The 26624-nt window shown below is 43.2% G+C and overlaps 1 protein-coding gene across 3 annotated transcripts in view; it reads right to left on the bottom strand.

Moving 5' to 3' along the window:
• Positions 1 to 7153: 7153 nt before the first annotated feature.
• LOC147031893 (uncharacterized) overlaps positions 7154 to 26624 on the bottom strand; it is a 38029-nt gene continuing 18558 nt past the window's right edge. For 2 of the 3 annotated variants that reach the window (XM_085868688.1, XM_085868681.1), the window contains 3 exons: positions 18734 to 18796; positions 18488 to 18628; positions 7154 to 11363 (listed from right to left, as the gene is read on the bottom strand). In XM_085868688.1, the coding sequence (XP_085724814.1) occupies positions 10771 to 11363; positions 18488 to 18628; positions 18734 to 18796 (797 nt within the window). In that variant the 3' untranslated portion in view covers positions 7154 to 10770. Of the gene's footprint in view, positions 11364 to 11480; positions 11617 to 18487; positions 18629 to 18733; positions 18797 to 26624 lie in introns of all 3 variants that reach the window. The other variant, XM_085868698.1, reaches the window with a different exon arrangement.

Genomic DNA, 26624 nt, shown 5'->3' with positions numbered 1-26624 from the left:
CTCCCCAAATACACCACACTTCCACTCGCCTCAGACACACCGAACCCCTGGTATATCTACCCTCAGCCACGTGGTACACCCAACCTCTCCCCTCATTCTGTACTCCCCCCCCAACATCCCTCCAGAACATACCACCCCCCACTCCCTCTCTCTGGTAACACCCAACCCCATTCGTGTACACCAACATCCACCCTCTGGTGCACTACCAAGCCCTTTTCCCCATCCTGTACATGACCGTCTCCCTTCCAGAGAAAGTGAACAAAACCAAGAGAATACGTTATTGTGACACAAACACACTCTGAGATTCTGAAAGCATACAACCAGAACTCAGAATTGAATTCCATTGGGAATCTGTGGAAAGACTTGAAGGCAGCAGCTCACTGGATGACGAGATTGGGGCAAAGCCTTCGGGACCCCCATTATTTGATGATAGGAGGGAAACCACGGGGTAACCTTCCCAGGTCAGAATGCAGTAATGTGTGTCGTGGTGGTGCTGAGATGTCGTCCACCAGACAGCAGTCTCCTTAGGTTAACCTGAGGCGGTCATTTTGGGGTGGGTGCCTGGAATGTCTTATCCCAAAGAGAGGATGATCACCTGTCTCCATTATCGTCTAATCTCAAGTGTTTGAACAACGGTATTGCAGCACTCTCTGAGGTTCAGAGACCGGATTGTGGCGAGATCATGGTGGGTGGTCCTGCTCACCAACACCTACTGTTGGTCTGGTCGCTCTGATGGTTACCGTGCCCAAGGAGTTCTTGTAGCTGTGTCCAATAAGCTGACTTCAATGATACTTGAGGTAACACCGGTCAACGAGCGTATTATGAGACAAAGGATTTGTCACTCCTTGAGTGTCGTTTCCCTGGTCTCTGTATGTACTCCAACTGGGGCGAGTGATCTCACCGTGAAGGACGCATTCTGTACCACGCTCAAATAGGTGGTTGATCAGTGCCCCAGGCGAGATACTCTTCAAGTCTTGGGGGATTTCATTGCATTGACTGGAATTGATAGGGTTGGCTATGAGACATGTGTTGGTCCCCACATGGGTCTGGAACTGGAGACCAGAATAGCACAAGGTTCCTTGACTTTACAAGAAGTCATGGACTTAGGGTGGCTGGTTCATTATTTAAGTGCCCACAGGCTCATCGCTGGACTTGGTATTCCAACGCTGGCGATGTGGCAAAGGAGATTGACCATGTGTTCGTTGATGATTGCTGGAGGATGATCCAGAACTGCAAGGTCGACTGGAGTGCTCAGTTCCTCAATACCGACCACAGGCTTGTTGTAGCAACTCTGAAGTTGCAGCTTAAATCCAGGAGAATGGTACCATCCCAGCTTAGGCTGGATGTTGGCAAGCTCAAGGACGAGAGGGTAGCTGAGGAGTTTGCGAACAAGCTGAGTAGAGATTTGGGGGTCTGGGTGCTTTGACGGATCCTGAAGAGTTGTGGAGTGCCTTTAAGACCACCCTCCTTGATGTTACCGGTAGATGTCTTGGAACTCACCACAGGGTGAAGAAGAATTTTGTTTCTCAAGGGACATTGGATATCATTGACCAGAGTCGCAGGGGCAGGCTGAATGGCAGAGCTGAGCTGTTCAGGGAGCAGAGGTGTAAAACTGTATGTGCACTAAGGGAGGACAAGGAGGCCTATGTGCGAGGAATCTGTGAGGGGGTAGAGCATCACCTGTGGTCAAGTGATTCTCATCCTGCTTACAGGGGAATTCACGCATTGCGTTCATTCAAGCCATCCCTCGGTGTACTGCAGTTAGAGCAGAGGGTGGTAGGCTCTTGACAAAGGAATCCGAAGTGAAGGCCCGCTGGGCCAGTTACTTTGAGTGGCTGTAGCAGGCTGATCCACCAGCTATCGAGTTGGGTGTCAGGGGTGTTACTACCCCGATTGCTGATCCTCCAATCAACTGTGGTCCACCTTCATTTGTGGAAACACAGGCTGCGGTGAACCACTTGAAATGGGGTCAAGCTCCTGGGATTTGTGGCATCCATGCTGAACTTCTCAATGCTGGTGGAAATGCTGTACTCATGTCGTTGCATGCAGTTCTGTGCTCTGCCTGGAACACAGGCATTATCCCAACTGACTGGAAGAGGGGCTTTGTTGTCCCTCTCTGGAAAGGGAAGGGTGATCGCCAAGACTGCAACAACTACCGGTGACGTCACCCGTGCACTGAACCTGCGCGGTTTCCCATGCAGGCCCACCCGAGCGTATCGTCCTGGGAACCCGCTCCGCGCGTTCCGCGTCAATTTGCACTCTGATGACCCCATCTCTGCCTCACCGACCGGACTGAAACCAATTTGACCTACGCGGTGGCTCACTCATGCGAATGATGTTCGTGCAGTCATCCAGAACTTCGGGTCCATTATGGATGCACTCGAGAAGGCCTCCGCGGAGGTCGGCTCGAACACTGGCTGTCGTGCAAGCGGCATTCGAGGAAACCTTGCGACTGGGAAGGTTTTGCTCGGTCTGCATGCATCGGTACCGCTCTTACAGTGCATGGAAGGGTTTAACAGAGCCCTGCAAGCGCCAGCACAGACTGTAGCGGGTATGCTACAGTTGGGCGAGAGGGTGAAAGAGCAGATACAGCACCTTCGCAGCAATGAGGCCTTCCATGACACATTCGTCCACGTGGAGAAACAGATGGAAGAACACGGCATTGACCCTTTCGCTCCTCAGAGGAAGAGGAGAGCTCCTTGTAGACTGGATACTAAGGCGCCACCCTACGAGTTGGCAAATACGTTCGTTTCCAATGTTCCGAACCGTCACACTCTATTTAGATAAATACAGTACAGTATATGTACCTGTATGTGTACATGTATTAATACACTGTATTAATATACCGTATCTGGAACTGAAAAAAAAACGTTGCAGTCCATTGTTCATGTCCCCTAATCGATTTGTGGGGAGCAGTTGTCGTGGTGATCTATTGCCTGGGCACACCTTGGGAGAAGGGTCCAGTTACCTGTCCCCCCCACATTTTGGCTTGGATTGACGCCCTTGCGTGTGAGTAATGGATGCACACTGTTGTACAGTTTGAGACTCATTACACTTTTCCTGGGGGGGGGGGGGGAGGGATCCATTTCATTAGTGTGCTGCAAAGGGATTCCAGTAGAAACCTGGATAGTGTTTGTCATGAAGGTCTCCACATCGAGCACAATCATTTTAACAGCGCCTGAGTCATCGGTAGCCCTTCCTTTACTTGAAGCCGATTTAAGTTCTGTATCCATAACCGCAGTTTGATGAGAAAGAGTATTAGCGTTATTACTTGAACCGCTGGTTTCCTCCACATTAGGAACGTTACTTGGTGGAGCTACGGTAACCTCTTTCTCATTGGGAATGTTAACTGGTAGAGGACCGGTAACCTCCTCCTTACACCCTGCATTCGCGTGACCTTTTTTTTGCCACATCTGGTGCATGAGGCTTTGGGACAAAAGCGTTTCAAATGTCTGAATGCTTCTCACTGGAAATACGTTAAGGTTGCGGACGATGCATAGATTTCAAAATGAATGTCCTCGAAATTAATTTTAAACGATACGAGACGACCCGGGAACCCGTTGGGTTCCCATTGTGACAGCGGTTGATGAAAAAAATCATTTCAAGAAAAAAATGATAGCTCGAGCGAACTATACCGCTGAGGTTGTTTGCATTGATCAAATACTCCCAAAGAGTACTTGACTGAACTGGGAATCTATTTTTTAATAATTTTTTTCGTTGTTCGATTTGAATGAAATTTGATACTGCACACTGCAGGTGCAAGTTGAGTAAGGTGGCCCTAAAATTTTTGCGCTATCGTGTAACGTTTTGGCTGTATTTCGGGAATATATATATATATATATATGTTGTTGCAGCCACGGGTACCGAAACACGAGCTTGTCACGCAGGGGAATTAATTCCCGGGTGTCCTCGGTAGAGACGGACCAGGGGCCACCACTTACAATTAATGTTGTGGCACGGTGGGTTGTTTTAGAACCACGAATGCCACCCAGCCAACCACGAGTTACAGTATCCACCATCTAATTATGCTGTTTAACTAGAGGTCACGTGGTTACCTGAGCAGGGAGCGCACCCTCAGCAAAGCACCAAGAAGAGATGGTGAAGCGCCATGTGAAGAAGAGACGGTGCATACAGGGGGCGACGGTAGTGTACATCATGTACACTACAGTCACCCCCAATATGCACCATACAGTACATGTACAGTACATGAGGTATATCTACAGCGTGGGGCTGCATGGTATAATGACAAGAATAGCAATGAAGGCTTATCGCTGCGTACCAACAGCTTCGATGGGTTCATCGAAGATTACCAAGCCATCTTCGGGTGGGTGTCTGTGGTGACCTGAGTTCCTTCCCATCCGGAAGGTTAACTAGAGGGGGAGCACTCGGTAGATCTTGATATCTGATGTTTCACTCGTCCATGAGGTCGTGGCACCTGGTTGGTGCCAGGGGGGTGGCACCAACCAAGTTTCGTCGAAATCCGTCGAGGAGTTTTTCTGTAATACTGTTCACAAACAAACAAACAGAAAGGGGTGAAAACAGTAACCTCCGATCTTCGATGGCGGAGGTTAACTAGAGGGGAGGCACTCGGTAGAGTGCAAAACCTCTGCCGCCAATACTGCTCGGTCACTCAAGTGAACCTGATATCCTATTCATTCAATTTGTACCCTGGAGTATCCCATTTTTGTTTCTGATGTTTCACTCGTCCATGAGGTCATGAGTACGGGCACCAATCAAAGTGCTTGGTAAACAAACAAACAGAAATTGCTTGATTTTTTGCATTTTTCAAATAGGCATGCGACTCAAAATGTGTGTGTGGGGGGGGGGACAGAATATACTCTGTCCCCCCTGGTAAAAAAAGTGGGAGGGACATGTCCCCCCCACCCCCCCCCCCCCCCGGGATCGACGCCGATGCCCGTACTCACGACCTCATGGACGAGTGAAACATCAGAAACAAAACAACCACTTTCTGATTCATACGCGATGCGGCACGAATATTTTCATCACTGATTATATTCCTTACCGCGAGGATAATAACCTCGCCGGGAACTCCTTCCGGAGGAACGCACACAAACGCATGCTTCGTGGTTAATCCCTCGCATGCCTCACTACGAGAGGGTGCATTCGCCATGATGGCGATATTATCACCCCCTTCTTGTCCGAACCGGACAAGAAGGTACCAAAGTAGTCAAAATAAAAATAAATAACAGAAACGCATTGTAAGCAAACAGGCTAACAAAGCATCGTCAAAACGAGTAGGCCGCACCCAGAGTGGGCCCGCTCTCAATCTTTCTCTCTCTCTCGAAGGCAAAGGTGTCAATAAGTGAAAAGAAAAACGTCAAAAACACACAGGGATAGAAAAAGATGGAGGGAGGAGGGTGGGGAGGTGGCAGGAGGGGACAAAAACACACTGACAACTCGCCACAGCACAAAGCAGCTGCACACAGCCACCATGACACCACACACGAAAAACGACCGAACACCGGGGGGAGAGAGACAGAGAAAGACAGAGAGACAGAGAAAGACAGAGAGAGAGAGGAGGTAGGGTTGGGAGGGAGAGGGGTGAGGGATGGGGGCAGATGTGACGCCTAGTTTATCATCCATCCGAGAAACCACACACAGTGATGAATCACCGTGCCTGTGAAACACCGGGAGGACAGTTTTGAGCTGGGTTGGGATTTAAATCCAGGCTACACCTAGTTTGCATGCATACCTCTTGGCTTTCTTGCCATTATGGGGCGATTCATTATTTCAGAACTGAATTTTTTTTTCTCATTGTGATCACATCGTATATTTTGCCTTCCCACCTCCAGTGTGGAACCACGGTTTCACAATTGAATGTTGAAGAACACGCCAAGTAGCTTTACCATGCAATCCAGAAAACATTTGAAGAAACTTTCAAAAACGTGAAACATTTAATAACCTCTGCACTGAAGGTTATGTTTATATCACCCTTCTGTCTGTTTGTCGCCTACAAGTCACAATTTTAAACCGATCTTCACGAAACTTCACCAAATGGTCAAATTTGTCAGAAGGAAGACGCCTATTGTTTTTGAGGTCAAAAGGTCAACAGAGGCCAAAGGTCAACAACTTGGGTGGTATTTCTAAATTCCTCAATTTTCACCCGATTGACTTGAAATTTGAAGAGAAGTTATATTTCAGGTCACTGAATTCAACTAGCCAATTATTTTTAAGGTGAACATCGACTAAAAGGTCAACATCGGCCCAAGCTCAACAACTAAGGTGGTATTTGTAAAATCCTCAATTTTTAACTGATTGACTTGAAATTTGAATAGGATTTATATTTCTGGTCACTGAATTCAACAAGCCAATTATTTTTGAGGTCATCATGGACAAACTTTGAAGGGGATTTATATTTCAAGTCACTGAATTCAACCACAAATTATTTTGGAGGTCAAATTTGTTTTATGGATTTTGCAAGTATCGTGCTCTGCATGACATCTTCTTGTTTGTTTGTCTGCAGGGTATCTCGAAAAGTTGTGGATGGATCCAGATTAAATTTTGTGGACAGGTTGGGTGTTTGACATGGACCAACTGATTCGATTTTGGGGAAGATCCAGATCCGGTTCCGGCTAGTAGAATTTTGAAAGTGATCCTTCACCATTGAGAGATCGGGCTAAACCGATATATAGCAGGATATCTCAAAAAGTTGTGTCCGAATTCGGCCAAAACTTTGTGGACACTTTGGGTGTATTGCAAGGACGAATTGCTTCGATTTTGGTGGAAATCCGGATCTGGATACGAGATTTATTTTATTTTTAAAGTGATTCTTTACCATTGAGGGATAGGGCCAAAAACGATATATAGCATATTTCCAAAATGTATTGGGCCAGATATGTTCTCGTGGATCAGGCATTTCATGGCGGAGGTATGCACGCTATCGAGTGCCATTCTCGTTTGTTGTAATATTCCCAGAGATGGTTTTTAAGATCTCCAAGGTTCTTCTTTCTCATTCCCATTGATCCAATTATCAATGGAACAATTTCAGCAATCTTCAGCTTCTAGGATTTTATGATTTAATTTTTTACATCTTGGTGCAATATTTGGTGATTTTTTTTGTTTTCTGCATTGTTTCGGCCAAAATTGTTGGATACGGACACCCAGCGGCGGTCTTGAAGGCCCACGACTATAATAAGAATTAGACTTCTTTTATTGATCTTGTAAAAACATGAAATTCAAATTCACAGTTACCTCCATCAACATGACATGAACATCAAAAAAAAAAAAAAAATACAATAACCAACTAATAATAAAAAAAAAATCCATGTGGCCCTCTTCTACTCCACAGTATTTGGGTTGACTTTTATGTTGTCAGTTTTTGTTGGTTTACCTGATACAAATGTGCACTTGGCACATTTATTGAGGCCAAATTCCATTTGAATGTCGTCGGAGTACCGTTTTACTAGTTTTAGTTGTTCTGCCAATTTTTTGTCTGTCAGTGCGAAGTTTTAAATCATCCGTATACAGTAGATGCCACCTTTCCTCTTCCTTTGGATGTTATTCTGCTCAATGTTAGGGTGTATCCATGTCCTTGCTCATTCATAAGGTTTCTCAGTGGGTCTAGAGCCAGACAAAAAAGGAGAGGGGAGAGGCTGTCGCCCTGTAAAATCCCGGGTCATATCTTCACTCCTGGAGTATCGATATTTCCCGTGGAATGCTATAATACATACATCAATGTGGAATTCCAAAGCTCCACTGCTTTCTATCAGTTTGATGATTTGGGGATGTATCCTGTACAACTACATGCATTTTAACATACAAGAATGTGGGACACTGTAAAAAGCTTGAACTTTTATGTGGCTTTGGAGGCCAACATCTTGGTATTTGTCTATCCAGTCTGTGGGCAATTTGATGCTTCACAGCTTATATTTTTCGAGTATGGTCTTTTTCAGTAATAGATGGTCTACTGTTCTGCAAAATATTCTTTTACACCCCTTCTGCTCTGCTTCAAGACATCCTTTTTGTGTTAGGTGATGGTAAATAATTTCTGTGACGATTCCTTTTAACCCTTTGATGATCACAAGCATCTTGAAAATAATTTTCAGATACAAGTCCAATTTTATTATTCGTTTGGCTCTAATAATTACGAATGTGAAGCTAATTTTCTTGTATATGAAATATTTTTGGAGCTTCTGCATGAGACACATATGTCCCAAAGTGCAGATACTGACACTACACCTTTGCTTTGACATTTAGGTGCTCTCCGTCTCAATAACCACTGTATAGATAAATATGTCAGCCCTTTTGAATTTTTTAAAGAAATCAATTCAAATTCAAGAGTATGCATGCCAAAAAATGCAAGTTTTTCGAATCAACAAAAACCAAAAAGAAAATTATGGCAACGGCAAAAGCTCTTATCCAGTGTTATATTAGCTACAATATTTGCCAATGTTCAACCATAAAGTAATCTAAAATTGCAGGTGAAATATTGGAGGTACACCACTTTAAAGTTTAGGGACATATGTATCACTTGGTCCTGAAAGGGTTAAAAGTTCGTATGTTGTTGGTACACGTTCTTGGCCTATATTTAAGAAGCAGTTGGGTTTCTTTAGATATTGGGATGACGAAGGTGTTGCCTTCTGTGAGCCACTCATCCATTGCCTTTTCCTCTTGGATAACTTCATTGAATGCTCGAGCATAGTGATTAGAGCTTCCAGTTGCTTCAGCCAGAAGTTTATAATTCCATCCGGGTCAGGGCTTTTCAAGTTTGGCATTTCTTGCGAGTTGTTTTTTTAATTACTTCTTCATCAGTTATCACTGGGGGCACTTCCTTTAGATGTTGCCTTTACTTTTCCAAGTTTCCAATCCATTTCACCTTCTTGTTTTGTTCTTTTCAGTCTTCATGAATTCCTATTCCAGAACTCTTCTAATTAATCATATTTGGGGGAAATTGACACATTCTGCTTCCATTTCCCTAGTTCTCGGTGGAATTGTTTCAGGTTATTTTCAAACAGCTGGTCTTGTTGTGCACTGCTCCTTCCCAAATCCGTCTCCACGTGCTGCACAGCAAGTAAGTATCATTTGGACACATTCACCTCAGAAGTACACCACTTCCTCCAAATTTCGTGTCCATGTGCTGCACTGCGGCATCACCAGGCGCAAGGAACCCCAGAAATGTCACACGCTGGAGGATTTGTTATTTATTTATTTGCCATGAGGTGGTGGACTCTAAATGCACCTCCACTTGTTTTCTTCTGTTGTTAGCCTCATTATCGTTTTTAAATTTTTTTCCCTTGCCATCATTTCTATTTTTGAGTTTATTTTCAGCACCTATTGACTCTTGGTTTCCTCCTCAATATTAAATATAATTTTTTTTTTTTTCAGAATCCTCTCGAACTTTGGACTCTGGTTTTCCTTCTTGAATTGTTATATTTGTCCCATTTTGTTTCTCATTTCTGTCTCATGTCTGTTTCCATGATGGTGTTTTGTTTCCATTCATGGGGCCTGACCTATTTTTTATTGCGGTGTTGTCAGCTTGTTACTTTTTCATCGAGCAGCGCCGCTCTCATGGTATCGCTTTCCTTCAAGGATGATTTTGGTAGCATTTTTCTGAGTCCTCCATTAGTTACCCTAGCTAGTATTTTTGTCCGTTTGTTGTTTTCTATTTGAAGGAGTCCTGGTCGTTCCCCAAGTTTGCTTGTTCGTCAAATTTATATGAACTCCTGTGTGCATTCTTTGCTGATACAAATGTCTTGAATTAAGAATTTGCTGCAAACAGAACACTTGAATGGCTTTATTCCATTGTGTATTTTCATGTAGTTTTAAAGATGATAACACAATCAATGATTTGTTGCCATCATAACACTCGTAGGGCCTCTCACCCAGGTGTGAATTCTTTCATGTCTTTTAATTGATGAAGAAGTTGCATAATCCGTGGTGCACACATAACACTTGTGGGGCCTCCACAGTGTGGGTGGAGTGGGGGTGGTCTCTATTTGGTTGTTATCTCCATTTGCGGGTTTCCGGAGGTGGGAGACAACTCAAAATCTCCACCTATTTTTGGGTAAAGGATCGTGATTCATGAACCAAACTGTGAAGTTTTGTTCTCATAGCCTCGTTCCACGGGCTCCTTTCAGAATTTTCACTGAACCTCTGACAGCCTCCACTTGTACATCGTTTGCAGTGATATTTTTCAGAATGATTATTAAACACTCAGTAAGGGTTTTCTTCATCATTCCTGTAGCTTCGACAATCACTAGTATAATTTCAGCTTTCTTCAATTTCCAAGTCTTCTTCACCTCATTTTTCAGATCCTGGTATTTTGTCATTTTCCTGATTTCTGCAGCATTTATTCCAAAGTCAGTCATTGAGAACTGAAACCTCGATTAACAATGCCAACTTTTCCTTTTTGTGTTTGAACACTATGTCTGGATGCAATGCTTTGTTTGCAATGTCCACACTTAATAGGATTATCTTGTCATACATGAGCATTATATGTTCTTCTTCAAGGATTGGCTCTGGTTTGTGTTTCCCTGATTGTTCTGGGACCAAGATGTTGAAATGTTTACAGATGTGCCAATGGATCACTCTACAGACACAGTCATGTCTTTCTTTGTACAGCTGTTCTGACATGAGTTTTTTTACACCCTGAAAGGAGGTGGCTGGTACTTCCTGTTTCCACCCCACAAAACCTGCATTTGTCTGATTGGCTCAATACCACCATTTTCTTTAAGGCATTCGCGGGGGTCTGAGACCTCATGGATCGACTGAGCCAAGTGGTTTAAACCCCCGCATAACACTTGTGGGGTCTCAGTCGTGTTGTTTTTGATGTCTGCATAAATTTGATGAAGAATTAAATGTATTGCCGCAAACAGAACACAAGTAAGGCTTCTGTTTTGTGTGTATTCTCTGATGAACATGTAAATTTGACAAGCGAGAAAAGACTTTGCAACAAAAAGAACACTTGAAGGGCTTCTCACCAGAATGGACTCTTTCATGTTTTCGCAACTCTGAGGAAAAATTGAAAGCCTTGTTGCACACAGAGCACTTGTAAGGCTTCTCACCTGCATGCATTCTTTGATGTTCGATAAAATTTTTCGATTGAGCAAATGCTTTAGGACACGCAGAACACTTGTGGGGCTTCAAATCGGTGTGTATTTTTAGATGACGATTTAAAAATGATAATACGGTAAATGATTTGTCACACACAGAACACTTGTGTGGTGTCTCACTTTCTTGGATATTCTTGAGGGTCTCTGTAAAACTTTTACAACTGTGGTTGTAAGGCACGCTGTTAAATGTACGAGTTTCTTGACAAATGCTCTGAGTCATGTGTGGATTGAAAACTTCCAGGTCCAACAACTGGGAACAGTTGTTACAAGAAACCAGTTTCATTTGTTTCTCTGTAAAGACAAGTCACAAAAAGCATAAAAAGATCACACCAACTTTGAAAAATATAGCATCATTGACAACTATTTCATGCAAATTTGATTTCATCAAACACAAACTACATTTCATACCAGAGGTTATTAAATTTTTCTGCACAGTCTTCAATAAAAGGCTTGCTCGGATGAAGGGTTAACCCATGACACAGCAGCTTCTCCTTGCTTCTCACTTCAGTTGAGTCACCGAACTTCAATGAACATTCTGTTGAATCTGGAATGGAATCCAGAATGCACAAACCCACCCTTCCTGCAACACGAAATGATTTTCAGAGCTCTGGCTTCTCTAGTTTCCAGAAAAGAAGGATGAAACAACTTTGGGGTTCTCTCTGTTCTTTCATATGGCAGCTTTGGCTGCCAGGTAGCTATCATTTATTGGAGTACAACTGTGCTGCTGATGCTGTGCCCTTCTACCAGTACACTGGTACTCATTTCACTGACCTTGGAAGGATGACAGGTTGAGTTGACCCCACCTGGTGTTAATTCAGCAGCCAACAGGGCTTGAACTCAGTCTTTCTAATCTCAGGTCTGAACTCTCAAACCTCTCTCTCTCTCTCCTCCAAATCCTGGTGGCATCTAATCAAATCTGTTTCTGGTGTATGTTCCCCCTCCATCCCCTCCCTGACCTCAAATGGCCACACTGCCAATACTGCACGTGAAAAGGCTGAATGCCTAAACTTGGTGTTTGCATTGAAATCTTGTGTCGCAAACCCATCGCTTTCTGTACCCGCCTTACCCAGTCGCACCCAACTGTCCCTGGACTCTGTGTCCTTTTCTTCTGACAAATTGGAGAGTTTGTTGTCAAACCTCGACTCAGATTCTGCAACTGCTGCAGACGGCATCAGACCACATGTCCTAAAAACCTGCTCCTCTGCTCTTGCTCACCCTCTCTCTGCTGTATTCACCCTCTCATTTGATCAAGGTCATCTGCCATATGTTTGGAAATCAGCAAACATCACTGCCCTGCATAAAAAAGGCATAAAAACAGATCCTTGCAACTGCAAACCAATCAGCCTTCTCCCAATCAACAACAAGGTTATGGAATCCATCATCGCTTCAGACATTAAATCCTTCCTCTTCTCCAATGGCTTGATTTCTGATCATCAATTTGGTTTCAGACCAGGTCACTCTACCCAGGATATGCTGCTTCTGCTCTCCCATCAATGGATGGAGGTCCTCAATGCCAAACATCAAATCAAAGCCATATCCCGAGACATATCACGTGCTTTTGACACAGTCTGGCACCCTGCGCTGCTCACCAAACTCTCTTCCTATGGTATCCAAGGCCATCTCCACTCATGGCTCGCAGACTTCCTCTCCTGTCACAGTCACTGTGTGGCCCTAAATGGAGTTCTCTCATCCCCTCTTCCTGTCCAGGCTGGAGTTCCTCAAGACAGCGTTCTGGGCCCTGTTCTTTTTCTGGTTTTCATCAATGATCTCTCAGACTCTCTGGAAAATCCTCTTCATCTCTTTGCTGACGACTCCACCCTCTGTCGTACCATCGGTCATCCCTTAGACTGGCAAGCCGCAGCTTCTTCGCTCTCTGCAGATCGAGATAAAATATCAAACTGGTGCAATACGTGCAACATGTCTTTCAATCCTGACAAATGTCACACTCTCACTTTGTCTCTCCGAAATGACCGTTTGGACCCCCCCCCCCCCATACACTTTCTCAACAATCCTCTGGAGGAAGTCCTTTCATTTAAGCTTCTGGGTCTCACTATCTACCATGATCTTTCCTGGGAAAGCCACATTTCCAACCTGGCCTCCAAAGCCAGTCGCCGACTGGGAATCCTCCATCGTGCAAACTCCTTCCTCGGCCCACCTGAGCTCCTGACCACACACAAAGCTTTTGTCCGCAGCCTGATGCAGTTCTGCTCTCCTCCAAAGGCTGGTGCTCCTGCCTCTCACCCTTCTCGGCTTCACTCTGTGGAAACCAAGGCATTTAGGATCATTGGTATCTTCCACGATGAGGCCGAGTCTTTGGGCCTATCACTCTTTCACCGCAAACAGGTCGGTGGTCTTTCTGTCTTCTGCAGTCTCCTCTCCGGTCTCGTACCCCCCCCCCCCGCTCTGTCTGCGATATGTACCCACCATATTTCCGCAGGGTGCTCACGGTTCGCCAACAACCCCCTTCTGGTAAAACAACCGAAATCACGAATCACTGCTCACCTTCACTCTTTCATTCCTCTTTTTTCCTGCATTTGGAATAAACTCCCACACTCTATTCAATCCCATTCTTCCCTCCAGGCCTTCAAAACAGCAGTTCACCACCACCTCTTATCGTCCCCCATACAAATCCTCTCTTTTCTTCCCCCGTTAATCCATCCCAAACCCACCTCCTTCAAATTCCCTGCTTTCCTCCCTGAAAGTCCCTGTAGTATCCATCTTGTATACCGTGTTCCCCGCCCCATCCCTCTCCCTTCCACAGATCTCCTAATGTCTCTGTTCCCCACTGTTTTGTCCTTCTCTCTCCCGCCCCTATTGTCTCATGCCCTCCTTGCTGTGCGTTGTGTGTGTGTTCGCTCTCATACGAGCCTCGGCAATGTTAAAAACAAAGAAAGAAAAAGAAATGGTCATACTGTTTCAGAGGTACCACGGCTTGCGTGGCTTGCCAGCCAAACAGTTTGAAATGGGCGTTCCTCTGAAAATGCAATAAGTTTTCCAGTGTGCCTTTGGTGTTTAATCCGTTTTACAAGACTACTTACCACTGACAAATATTCTGATCCAGGAATAAATCCAACTAATACGATCACATGGTCCTTCAGTTGTGGGAGTAGTTTATGATCTTTGTAGGTTATCTGCAAGAGATAGAGGCTATCCAGAGCTTTATTGTGATGTTAACATGTGCAGCTCGCTGGGACAAAGGGCTTTCAATCCACGGCTTTAAGAAGAACAAGCAGTGCATCCTTACTCTAATGCACGGACTGGTGTTGGTCGCCCTACTCCTCCTACAGTTCTGGCCCAATTACATCCAGACTTGCGACAGAGGATCAGCATAACCCCCATTATTGTATAGGGATGTTTTTATCCCCCGCCGCGTGGCGGAAGGGGGATATTGTTATCACCCGGGTCGTCCGTCCAGCTGTCCGTCCGTCCGGCTGGCTGAGCGTCAACATTTATAGCTGTAAGTGCGATAACTCAAACTGTTCGCCATATCGATTTGAAATTTGGGTCACACATGTACAACCTGAAAAGGAAGAACCCTATTGATTTTGGGTGTGGCCGGATCCAAGATGGCCGACTGGGGCGGCCATCTTGAAAAAAATGTTTTTTCGCCATATCGATTTGAAATTTGGGTCACAAATGTACCACCTGAAAAGGAAGAACCCTATTGATTTCGGGCGTGGCCGGATCCAAGATGGCCGACTGGGGCGGCCATCTTGAAAAAAATGTTTTTTGTAATAAATGGAAAAACGCTTATCTGATTTCAATTATTTTTCAATGGCGGGGGATTCCCCATCTCTGATTGTATATTTATCTTTGCCGGTGATCTTGGGGGGAGACACAAATTCTCTGTAAATGTGTATCACGTAGCGCTGCCTCCAGGTGGGGGAGGGTATAACAAGTCTCCACCATTTACAGCACAGTATTTTTGTCCCCACATTTTCCAGTGCAGTGAGGTGTTTTTGAATTATAAGCAGTAGATCTATTTTACTTCATACACGTAACCCGGGTTATTTATTTTTCCTAAACAGAGCTGTCACTTGCCTATACGCCGCCCAAATAAAGGTCTGTCACTTGCCTATACACCATCCAAATAAAGGTGTGCATCAGAAGAATGTGTTGCATGCTTGGAACAAGATCGCCCATTGGGCGAGTACTCTGCCGGTTGTGGTAATTTTTTCAACAATGACGTGGCTCCTGCATTGTCTTTCTATCAAAATTTCTTAAGTATTTTCAAATGTCACATAGTCTGTGAGAATGGTTTCCAGGGTAATTGTGAAGTCAAAACAGTAATCAGGAATGGAATCGAGAATGCTGTCGTAGCGCAAGCTATTGTCCAGTAGGAGAGATTGTGAGATGAGATCAAACCTGAATGGTGTGATGTACAACTTAAGCTTAACTAATAGAATGGCGACCAATGATTCAAAAGAACACAACGATCACAAGATTACAAAGGGCACAATCCCTGCAATGGTGGGAATTTTCACACCAAACAAAACCTGATCTTCGCTGTAAAGGAAACGTTCCAGGTTTTATACATTGTGGTAAAGGAAACAGCATAGTAGATGTGTTCGAGATGGTTACGTATTGTAACCGAGTTGTTGAATGCACTTCCACCATAGGTCGTCCAATGATGGTGGAGGCAAATGCAACATTGCACAACTCGGTACAACAGATACTCATGATTGATGTTGAATGGGTTGTGAGTGATTTGTACAGTATGATGCAACAATCTTGAATACGCCTCTCATGTCACATGTATAGATAGGCATAAAATTGTCTTTCGAATCTGTCAAGTCTCTAATCTTACCTGATTGGTTATTTCCAAAGTGTATATTGGTGAAGCAGAGGCTCTTCAAAATTTGGCTTCATGTGTCATTTCTTTTTTTTTGTACACATAATCGAGACTTGTGCAAGAGCTAGTACACTGAACAGATTGTGATGTGACAGATAAAAGACAGCAGCGCAAAACACGCATGCATGCAGGGGACAAGATGGATACAGGGGATGCATGGGTTGGACAAGATGGGCACATAAGGACATTCCAAGGAGGGAAAACTGGAAAATTGGAAGGAAGAAGGATTTGGGTGGGGTTACTGGGGGTAGAAAAGATCATGGTTTTGGATTGGGGACGATGTGAGATGGTGGTGAAAAGCAGTCTTGAAGATCTGGAGGGAAGAATGAAATTGAAGATGTGAAAGTTGATTCTACAGGTGGGACAAAAAAGAGGAACAAATGAATGGAGGTGAGCCATGTTCCTGGATTTAGGTAGTTTTTCCAGAAGGGGATTGATGGTGGACCATGTGAGCCTTGCAGAAACGGGGGAAGGGGGGGGGGGGAGACAAAGCACGGAAAGAGTAGACGGTGCAAGACCATAAAGGCGGCGGTAGAAGACAGAGACGACCGACCTGTCTGTGATGGTGAAGTGATAAGCCCATAGACTCAGCTTCATTGCAAGAGATTCCAATAATCTTGAAGGCATTGGTTTCCACAGCATCAAGCTGATCAAGATGTGAGGTAGTATTACATCAAGCTGCAGATGAAGGCCTTGTAGGTGGAAAGGAGTTCAAATTAGTTAAGGAAGGACCTTGCATGACAGAGGATGCCGAGTCGATAGCTGGCTTTGCAAGCAAACTTTGAAATGTGGTTTGCCCAATAAAGATCATGGCTGATAGTGAGACCGAGGAGTTTGAATGACCGCACTTCCTCAAGAGGATTGTTTACAAATTAGATAGGAGGATCTCCCAGAAGTCCTTTCGGAGAGAGATAGTGAGAGGGTGAGATTTGTCAATATTGAAAAACATATTCCAAGTGTTTGGCCAGTTTGTGATTTATTTTTTCAAGGTGTGAAAAGAGGGAAGAGGCTGCAACCTGCCTGTCTGAAGGCTGATGGACGTCGCAGCAGAGAGTGGAGACATCAGCAAATAGACAAAGAGGATTTTCAGGAGAATCAAAGAGATTATTGATGAAGATCAGGAATAGGACTGGGCCCAGAACACTGTCTCAGGCACTCCAGCATTGACAAGGAGAGAATATAAAAGGGTTTTGTTGAGAGCCACACTTTGGTGACGAGAGTGGAGTTGGCCTTGGATTTCATATCTAGACAGTTTAGGGAGCAAGGAAGGATGCTAGACTGTATCAAAAGCTTGAGATATGTCCAGAGAGATGGCCTTGATCTCATGTCTGATATTGAGGGCCTGCACCATTGTTGGGAGAGTAGAAGCAGCATATCCAAAGTAGCATGACCAATCTGAATCCGAATTGATGATCTGAGATGAGGCTGTTCGAGAAAAGGATTGATTTTATGTCAACTGCGATGATGGATTGCATGACCTTGCTGATGATTGGAAGCAAGCTAATTTGTCTGTAGTTCAGGTGATCCATTTTTGTACCTTTTCTATTTAATGCTGTGATGTTGGCCGATTTCTCAGCAGGTGGAAGATGACCTAAGGTAAATGACAGGGTGAAAAGGGCAGAGAGAAAGGAAGCACAAGAGCAGCAGAGCAGGTTTTTAGGAAACGTGAACTGATGCCGTCAGGTCCAGTTGCAGAGTCAGATTTGAGGGTTTCCAGAAACTTTTCTCCCCTTTTCAGGTGCAAAAGGCACAGAATTCAGGAGCAATTGGGTATGACTGGGAAGGATGGGAAGAGAGGGAGTGGGTAGGGACACAAGATTTTAAAGCAAACAGAATTGAAGCATTCGGCTTTCTCACGAGCGGAGTCGGCTGAGGTGCCATTTGACGTGAGGGAAGAGATGGAAGGAGAACATACACCAGAGACCAACTTGACAAGGTGCCACCAGGTTTTAGAGGAGGGAACAAGTTTGAAAACTCATTCTTGAGATTGGGCAGATGATGTTTACTGGCTCTCCTGAGGGCAGACACACACTTGTTGTGGGCTTTGTGGAATGATCTGAGGTTGGCCTTCGGGCAGATTTGAACAACCTTCTAGGAGAATGGAAATTGTTTTAAAGCAACAGCCTCACCACAGGATTCAGAGTACCAAGAGCGGGAGGATTGGTAAGATAATTGAAGATGAGATGGGATGAATCTGTGCATAAGAGAAAGCAGTTTTCTGCGGAAGAATTCCCAGGCTGAATTGATATCATCTGTGGTGGCTATAGACCAGTCTTGAAGTGTATTAAAAAAAAAAAACAACGCGAAGACACGAACCGCAAATGTAGGAGCAGGTCACACGTTATGACCTGCGAATATGCAGGGTCCATGAATAGCGGGGCCCAACAGTATTTTATAAGCAATCAATATCCCTGGCTAATGAGTATAAACAAGCCCACAAGGTTGGCCACAGTTTATCGATCTGTTATTGCACAGAGTTTGGAACAAAATCATTTCATCGTTAGGAAGAACAAACGAAACAGGTAAACACTTTGTGGTGTGTTCTTTATGAAGTTCGGCTTACCTTCGAGTAGCTGAGCAACTTTGCTGGACTCCCTGGGAGGAGAACTACATGGTTCCTGCTTTACATGCTTATTGCTCAAAGCATCTTGGGAAGTCTGAATATAACTTTGGAAAGTTTCCATTGTCCCCAGATGAGCTTCATCTGCATGCAAACCATTTGACAATTTGTTGCTTACTCAGGAAGGCATTTGTGGTATTTGAACGATCACAACATTATTATACTTATTAATATCGTTGTTCTTCAGACCTCTGACAACCGAAGAGTAATCATCGATGAACTCGGACTCGACCTTCACCTCCACAATAAAATCTGAAAAACAACAACATCTCATTCAAACTCAATTTTAAATATCATTTCTAAAGAAACTAAAAATCAAAATGAAGCTCTGCACAGCAAGTGTTTACTTTTCAATCTCCTGAAAAATATTAAGTTGAAACCGAATAGGAAAAGGAAAGCCGATGATCGAAACTTACACTACCGGTCATAAGTTTTAGAACACCCCCATTTTTTCAGTTTTTACTGAAATTTAAGCAGTTTAATGTTTCAATGTACTCTGAATTTAAAGCATAGAACAAATAAACAATTGCAGATAAAAAAAATAAATCATGGAATCGTTTTGTTGAACAAAATTTAATCGAAACTTTTGACTCATCAAAGTCACCACCTTTTGCAGATATAACAGCCGAACATACTCGTGGCATTCTTTCAGCAATGGAAATAAAATATTGTTTGGAAAGTTCTTCCCAACACTTTTGCAGAAGTTCCCACAAATGTGTTGCACTTGAAGGTTGCTTTGCTTTCACCCTTCTGTCCAGTTCATCCCAAACCAGCTCGATGGGGTTTAAGTCTGGAGACTGTGCTGGCCATTCCATGATTTGAAGCCTACCGTCTTGTTCTTTTCTTTTGAGGTAGTTCTGACATAGCCTGGAGGAATGTTTTGGGTCGTTATCTTGCTGTAGGATGAACCCCTGACCGACTCGGCATAGACCAGAGGGTATTGCATGGCGCTGCAAAATGCTGTGGTAGCCCTTTTGGTTCAGGGTGCCAGTCACTCTGTGCAAGTTGCCGACTCTGGATCCAGCAAAAGAGCCCCAGATCATCACGCTTCCTCCTCCATGTTTGACAGTTGGTGTCACACACTGAGGATCCATCCTTTCACCTTCTCGACAGCGTACAAAAACCCTGCGTGATGAACCGAAGATTTCAAATTTTGATTCATAAGTCCATAAGACCTTCCAGTTTTCAGTAGTCCACTGGCGGTGGGCCCAGGCAAGCCTGTTTTTCATATTTTGCCATCTTAGCAATGGCTTTCTTCCTGCCACTCGACCTGTGAAACCTGCAGCTCGAAGTCTTCTCTTCACAGTTGAAACTGAGACTTCCTTACTTCAACCAGTGTTAAGCTGTGCTTGAAGCTGCTGTCCTGTGGGCCACCTATCACACAAGCTGTTGACTCTCAGAAACTTGTCTTCTGATTGTGTTGTGGCCTTGGGTCTGCCAGACCTCTTCCTGTCAGAGTTTCCTCTAGTTTCCAAGTGCCTTTTTATGGTGTAGGAAACTGCACTCACTGACACCTTGGCTTCTTTGCAATTTCTCGAAAGGAAAGACCAACACTTTTAAGAGTTATAATGGTCTGTCCGTCTTCCTTTGTTAATTGTCTTTTTTCTCACCATTATGATCACAACATACTACTTCCTGCAGTGCTATATTGTCCAAATAATGCTTCAGAGGGTGTAGCAGCACAGTCATTCCAACACTGCTTTTATACAGACAGAGGGTTTGTAACTCATCAACAAAAGTTGGGACACCTGTAGGAATTATTTGCATCAACTTTCAAGGTTTAATTTACTTCCATTGCTGCAGAACAGCTGCAGTTGCTAACCCATTACTTGTTCCCTGAAAAGGGCCTTTTTTAACAACTCTGAAATTTACATTATTTTTCAGATTTTGGTAACCTAAACTTTTTTTTAACCTCTGGCAGTTTACTGCTTAGCTTTGTACCATTTCAGGTTATTCACTGGACTTGAACTGCTTAAATTTCAGTAAAAACTGAAAAATAGGGGTGTTCTAAAACTTTTGACTGGTCGTGTATGTTGGTCAACATGGAGCCAATGATTTTCAGCGATCGTGGAAAACAAACAGAATTCATGGAATCGGAGACTTGTCACGGATAACTGAATCAGATACAGAAGAAAAACCAAAATGTAGTAACTTACAGAAAAAAAAGTCAAAAATAAAATATTCACAAAACTGTATTGTCTTATTTTGTGTGCGTGTTATCTCATTATCTCCACAGACTGAATTAGTTATCTCATCATCCAGTTCTGGCAAGTCATGGCCAACTTCTGCTGATATTCATGATCAGCTTTCTCCAAACATGATCATGAATGCTCTGGCAGAGACAGCTTGGTTGCAGCCTTTACTCCATCAATGCAGAAAACACAAGGTCTTTGTTTTCTTCCCTCAACCACATTCAGTAAGGTCGACTTCTCCAGACTCTCGTTTTCTGCACGCATGCGTCGTCCAAAGTATGACAGCTTCTGTTTCAGCATCGGCACTTCTAATGTGCATGATGGTCTAACTTATTCAAGCACTTCTTTGTTTTGCAGTGTTTGCAGTCCATGGAATGTTCAACATTTGTCTCAAACCATGACTCAGATCCATACTGGAAATACCAGAGCATTCATCAGCCTCCTCTTGGTCTGTTTGGTCACATCTTTATCTTTCCAGATCTTTGTCAAGCCTGACATTGTTGTTTTCCCCAATGCTAACTGTCTATCAATTTCTCCTCTACATTTTCTACATTCTCCACTCATTTCAATCTGAGAACCCAGGAAGAGGAAAATCTCAGTTGACAAGATTTTCGTCTTTTCTACATTTAAACAAACGCTGGCTTTTTACACCTTCATTCTTCATGGTCTGCAGCATTTTCATCAAGTCCTCTTTACTTTCTGTACACTTTAGTTTGTTGATACATCTTCCTCCAATCCTGACTGCAGCTTCTACGTCATCTAAGTTTGATTTCGTCATGATGTACTGACCATAGCGATTGACTCAGTAAGGGGAGAGAATGAACCCCTGTCTGACCCCTTTACCAATTCCAAACCATTCTGTCTCTCCATAGTCGGTTCTTTCTGTAGCTTCTTGTTTAGTGTACCGGTTTATCAGACATATCAGGTGCTCCAACATCCATATTTCTCCAAATATAATCCAATTAATCATCAACACAACTGAAAGCTTTGCTATAATTTATAATCAGAGATACATCTTCCTTTGCTTTTTCCATCGTTCATCTCAGATTTGCAATTTGATCTCCAGTCGTGCTTCCTCTTCTGAAACAGGCATTTCTTGCTTCATGAAGTCTTCTATTAATCTATTCTGTGCTGAATGATCTTTAGTAATATCTTGTGAGCACGTGATTATCAAGGCAATGGTTTTGTTATTTGAAAATTCTCTTGCATCCCCTTTCTTTGGCAATGAATTGCGGACTGACTGCTTCCACCTTTTAAGCCATACAATCCTTGTTCCAGATAGCTGTTAAAATTGATTGCTTCCTTCCCGACTGCCTTAGCGATATTGGAAATTTGTCGGCACCTTGTACTTTTCCATTTCCCAGCTCTTTCAGGGCTCTACAAACCTCACATTCTATCACTATTGGTTCTTGCACATATTCTCTTTCGTCAAAGGTTGCAGAAGGTATTGCTATCTCATTTGTATAGAGTATTGGTATAGTTCTTCCATCTTTCTTTCACCTGTGTTTCTTTTATCAGATATAAAATTGTTGTTCTAACTCAGACCCCAATCCAAGACCAAATCTTTCTTGTGATCTCTCTGATCTTTAATAAAACATCTCTTGTTTTTCCCCACTGTTGTCACTTCCTATCTCTATTCATGCCTCTGAAATATTTATCTGTATCTTTCATAGATTGTTGTTGGAAGTTCTCATTTAGCTGCTTAATGTGATTTTGGTTTTCATATCTCCACTTCTGCAATATTTATTGCCGCCTCTAACAGCCATTCAGCCTTCTTCTTTCAGCTTGCTTTTGGGATGTTGTTTTTGGGCTTTTATTACCTCCGCCACCGAAGGTGGATGGACGTTATGTTTTCACCCTTTTCTATTTGTTACTTACGAAATCTAAAGATTTCGTAAGTATATTGATGACTTCCATCCGCTGTTTGTGTGTTTGTTTGTAGGCACAATAACTCGAGAACAGAAGAAGCTACCAATGTCAAATTCACCACGTGATTCAGGAGGGTGATGGCTAGCGCTGATTAGATTTTGGTCAAAATCGGTCAAAGGTCAAGGTCACAGTGAGGTCAAACATCCAAAAAAAGTTATAACTCGAGAATGGAAGAAGCTACCAATGTCAAATTACACCACGTGATTGAGGAGGGTGATGGCTAGCGCTGATTAGATTTTGGTCAAAATCGGTCAAAGGTCAAGGTCACAGTGAGGTCAAACATTTGATTTTTGATGGTTTGGTACAGAATCATCGTAGAAACTTCTGGTTTGCGTCGCTACCTTCTCCAGAGACAGCTTTTATTAGACAAGGTCAGAGGTCAAGTTGACGATTTTGTAAGTACCAGTCTATGACTGCTTGTTGTTTGCAGGATATCTCAAAAGTTGTGGACGGATCCGGATGAAATTTTGTTGACAGGTTGGGTGTGAGCCAAGAACGAATTGATTAGATTTCAGTGAAGATCCGAATCCAGATCTGGATACGAGATGTATTTAATTTTGAAGTGATTCTTCACCATTGAGAGATTGGGCCAAAAACGAAAATAGCATGATATTTCAAAAATGTATTGGGCCCCATATGTAGTCGTGGATCAGGCATTATGTAGCAGAGGTATGCGCTCCACCGAGTGCCCTCCAAGTTTTACAATGTCCAGAGACATGACAGAAGTAAATGGACAACTTAAATTTCTTCATTTCATCTGTATAATGCAATTTTACTCAGTGATTTGTACTAATATTCCAATATTTCTTTGCAGAAACGAGTTCCGGGGTCTTTTATGACAATTAACTATGTCTCAAACCCAGGGAGCACACAAACTTTCCGGTTTTCAAAGAGGACGAATTGTTGGCCATTCGGAAGGTGGAGTCAGCTCTCATCAGATTGCCCAAAACCTTGGCATTCCACTTTCTACAGTCAATCTGGTGATTGTGCAATTCACCAGCGAAGGCAAGGAATCCACAACTTCCAATTCTGGTCGATCTGGGCCCTCAGAAAGGTGTCTTCGAGCTGTCAAGCGGTCCATTGAGAAAACTCCCCGTTGCAAGGCAGCAAATGTTGCAGAGGAGGTCCAAGTTAGCTCAAGAACTGCCGTTGAGTACCTTCATCAACTGGGCTCTTATGGGAGAGCAGCCAACATTCAAAGGAGAAAGAAGTGGGCTGACGAGATGGCCAACAGACCCTTGGAGTTTCTGCAAACTAATTTTTTCTGATGAGTCCCAATGTGCTCAATTTTCTGACAGTGGATGCATATGGGTCTGGAGACTTCCCAATGAAGAATTTTCTTTGAACTGATTGCAACTGTCAAACACGGTGGTTTTTCAATGCTGGTTTGGGGAGCAATCTTGAGCACTGGTTGGTCAGAGCTTGTGGAGTGTGTTGGCAACATCAACACGACGATACACATTTCTATCGTTGAGGATGGACGTCTCCCTGTCTTCTCCACTGGTCAGATGGTCAAAAACAATGCTCTGTTCATGGAAGATGGAGCTCCATGGCACACTGCAAAAAAGACCAAAGGATGGCAGGACATAAACGGGATCAAGCGACTTCCATGGCCAAGTCAGTCTCTTGAGATGAATCCCATTGAACAACTCTGGGCCATATTGGATCGAGCTGTGTGGGAAAAAGTCCAGGAAACCAACATCACGGGCAGAATTGCTCAACAGTTTATGGGAAGCCTGGGCAGAAATCCCACAAGAGAAAATTTCAGAACTCGTTAGTTCTATGCCTGAAAGAGTAAAAGTATTGAAATCTGCAAATGGCAAGTCTACCAAATACTAGTGTATGTATTAAAATGGATCGAATGCACTTCAAGTGTTCAATCAATAAATTCTTTTAAAATCATGGTGTCTATTTACTTCTGTCATGTCTCTGTATTTAACCTCTTGCCACAATTTGTTTGGCATTCTCTTAACCAAGTCCACCTCTGCAAAAGTTTTTTGTTTTTTTAACCATTATTGCATACTATCAGGGGTACTCGGCATTAGCCGATGTTGTGGCATTTTGAAGAATTCAAATTTTGTTTTTTCCCTATTTTTTAGCGGGGGCCTAAAATACTTCACTACACCCACAAAAGAATAAGGTCAGGGATCATTTAATACTAGCGATACCCATGCACATGAACGGGATAGCAGTACAACATAGTTGGTAGCAGACGACAGACTGTACACGGGGAATGACAAAAATACGCATTGTGCAAAATGCAAGTGGTACTATGGAACGCCAAGACTTCCCAAACATTGTCGGCATGTCCACTAAGTGCCACGGCAATTTCATAGGGATGGTGTGACGGCGAGCCGAATTTTTAGTGTGCAAGCTTGGTATTATAAGAGAGATTACCTTTCACAAAACAACAAAGGCTGAGGCACTATCGAGCATTTAAAAAAAATTATTTTGTTATTATAAATCCCCCCAAAAAATCAATTTTCTTTTCAAAAATTTCAATTTTGTTTTTGCCTTAAACACTCCCTGACTCTCAGTGATGAATCACTGAAAGTTTAATGAAGATACATTTAGCCATCTCTGAGGAAAATGGTCACACACATACACGTCATACACATACACATACACACCTCTTATAGTATAGAATGTTCCCCTCGCCAAAGGAGAAGGTATTGCATTTTGGTCCGTTTGTTTATCTGCACAGAACTTTGGTGTTTTTCTCCGTAACCACTTGTCGCATTGAGACAAAATTTTCATCATAGGAGCGACTACTCATGTAGAATGTTGTAATCATAATTATGACGTCATAAGCTATGTGGTGTGGCAGCCATGTTGGAAAAATGGAAAAACTTTGGACCGCTGTATCTCTGAAACCACACGAAGGAAAAAAAATTAAACTTGGTACATGGCAAATACACATGGGGAATAAGTGTGATTTTTTTTTACATCATAGGTGCCTTCATTATGACGTCATTATTGCATCATCAAAAATTTTGAGGGTCATCTCGGGATAAATTGGTCCACAGAAAAAAATGATGATGTCATCGGTCACGTGATTCGGCATGCTTTTGTAATAATAATAATAATAATAAAAAACCTTCAAAAACGTTCTCTGAAATGGCTGAACAGATCGAGACGAAACTTTACAGGTATGACCAACTATTCATGAGGAAAAAAAAAAACGTTCACACATACGACGTCACAAGTCACATGGTTTGGCAGCCATATTGGATTTACCCTAAAACTTATAAAAAAATCTTCTCCAAAACAGCTGGACAGATCGAGGAGAAACTTCACACACGTTCCCCAAGCCGTGTTGATACCAGGGTATTCATGAATAATTAACATGTCACATGGTCTGATAGCCATATTGGATTGAGCGAAAATCTTTTAAAAATCATTTCTCTTGAACTGCTTCATCAATCGGCATGGAGCTTCACAATCATGATCTAGTAGTGATGCGGAATATATATTTTAAATTTCAACCTGATCAGATGCATGGTCTGGCAGCCAGAATTATTATTATTTTTTTGATCGGGTTTCTTTTTGAATAAGGCTCACTTGGCTGGTCCTGAATGGGTTTGGAGTTATAGGAGTAGCAGCTGAAACGCAAATCCTATCCAGGTTCCTCCTGATGACTCCATCTTTGCTTTTTGCTTGGTAATTATGTTACACACCAGTATACAAACACCACACAAAACACTGCACAAAAGTCCTGGCAAGGGTCTGCAATCTCTGATTGCTCTTTTTCTTGTTTAGATATGCTTTCAAGGTCATATCTGGTCGGAGTTTTCGATTTTGTTTCACCTTTCTCAATTTGACTCATAGTTTTGCTGCATGGAATTCATGATCTGTCCCACAGTCTGTGCCTGGCAGACTGCACAGAACTTCTCCATCTTTTTGGTTCACGAGTGCCAGCCAGAGTGACCACTATATTCGTTATGTCTGTGTGTCTGTCT

The sequence above is a fragment of the Eptatretus burgeri genome, chromosome 2 (assembly GCF_056783735.1).
Source record: "Eptatretus burgeri isolate ZD-2024b chromosome 2, Ebu_testis_v1, whole genome shotgun sequence".
NCBI lineage: Eukaryota > Metazoa > Chordata > Myxini > Myxiniformes > Myxinidae > Eptatretus > Eptatretus burgeri.
Note: the sequence above shows the minus strand (reverse complement) of the source record. Positions and strands in the feature narration are given on the sequence as shown.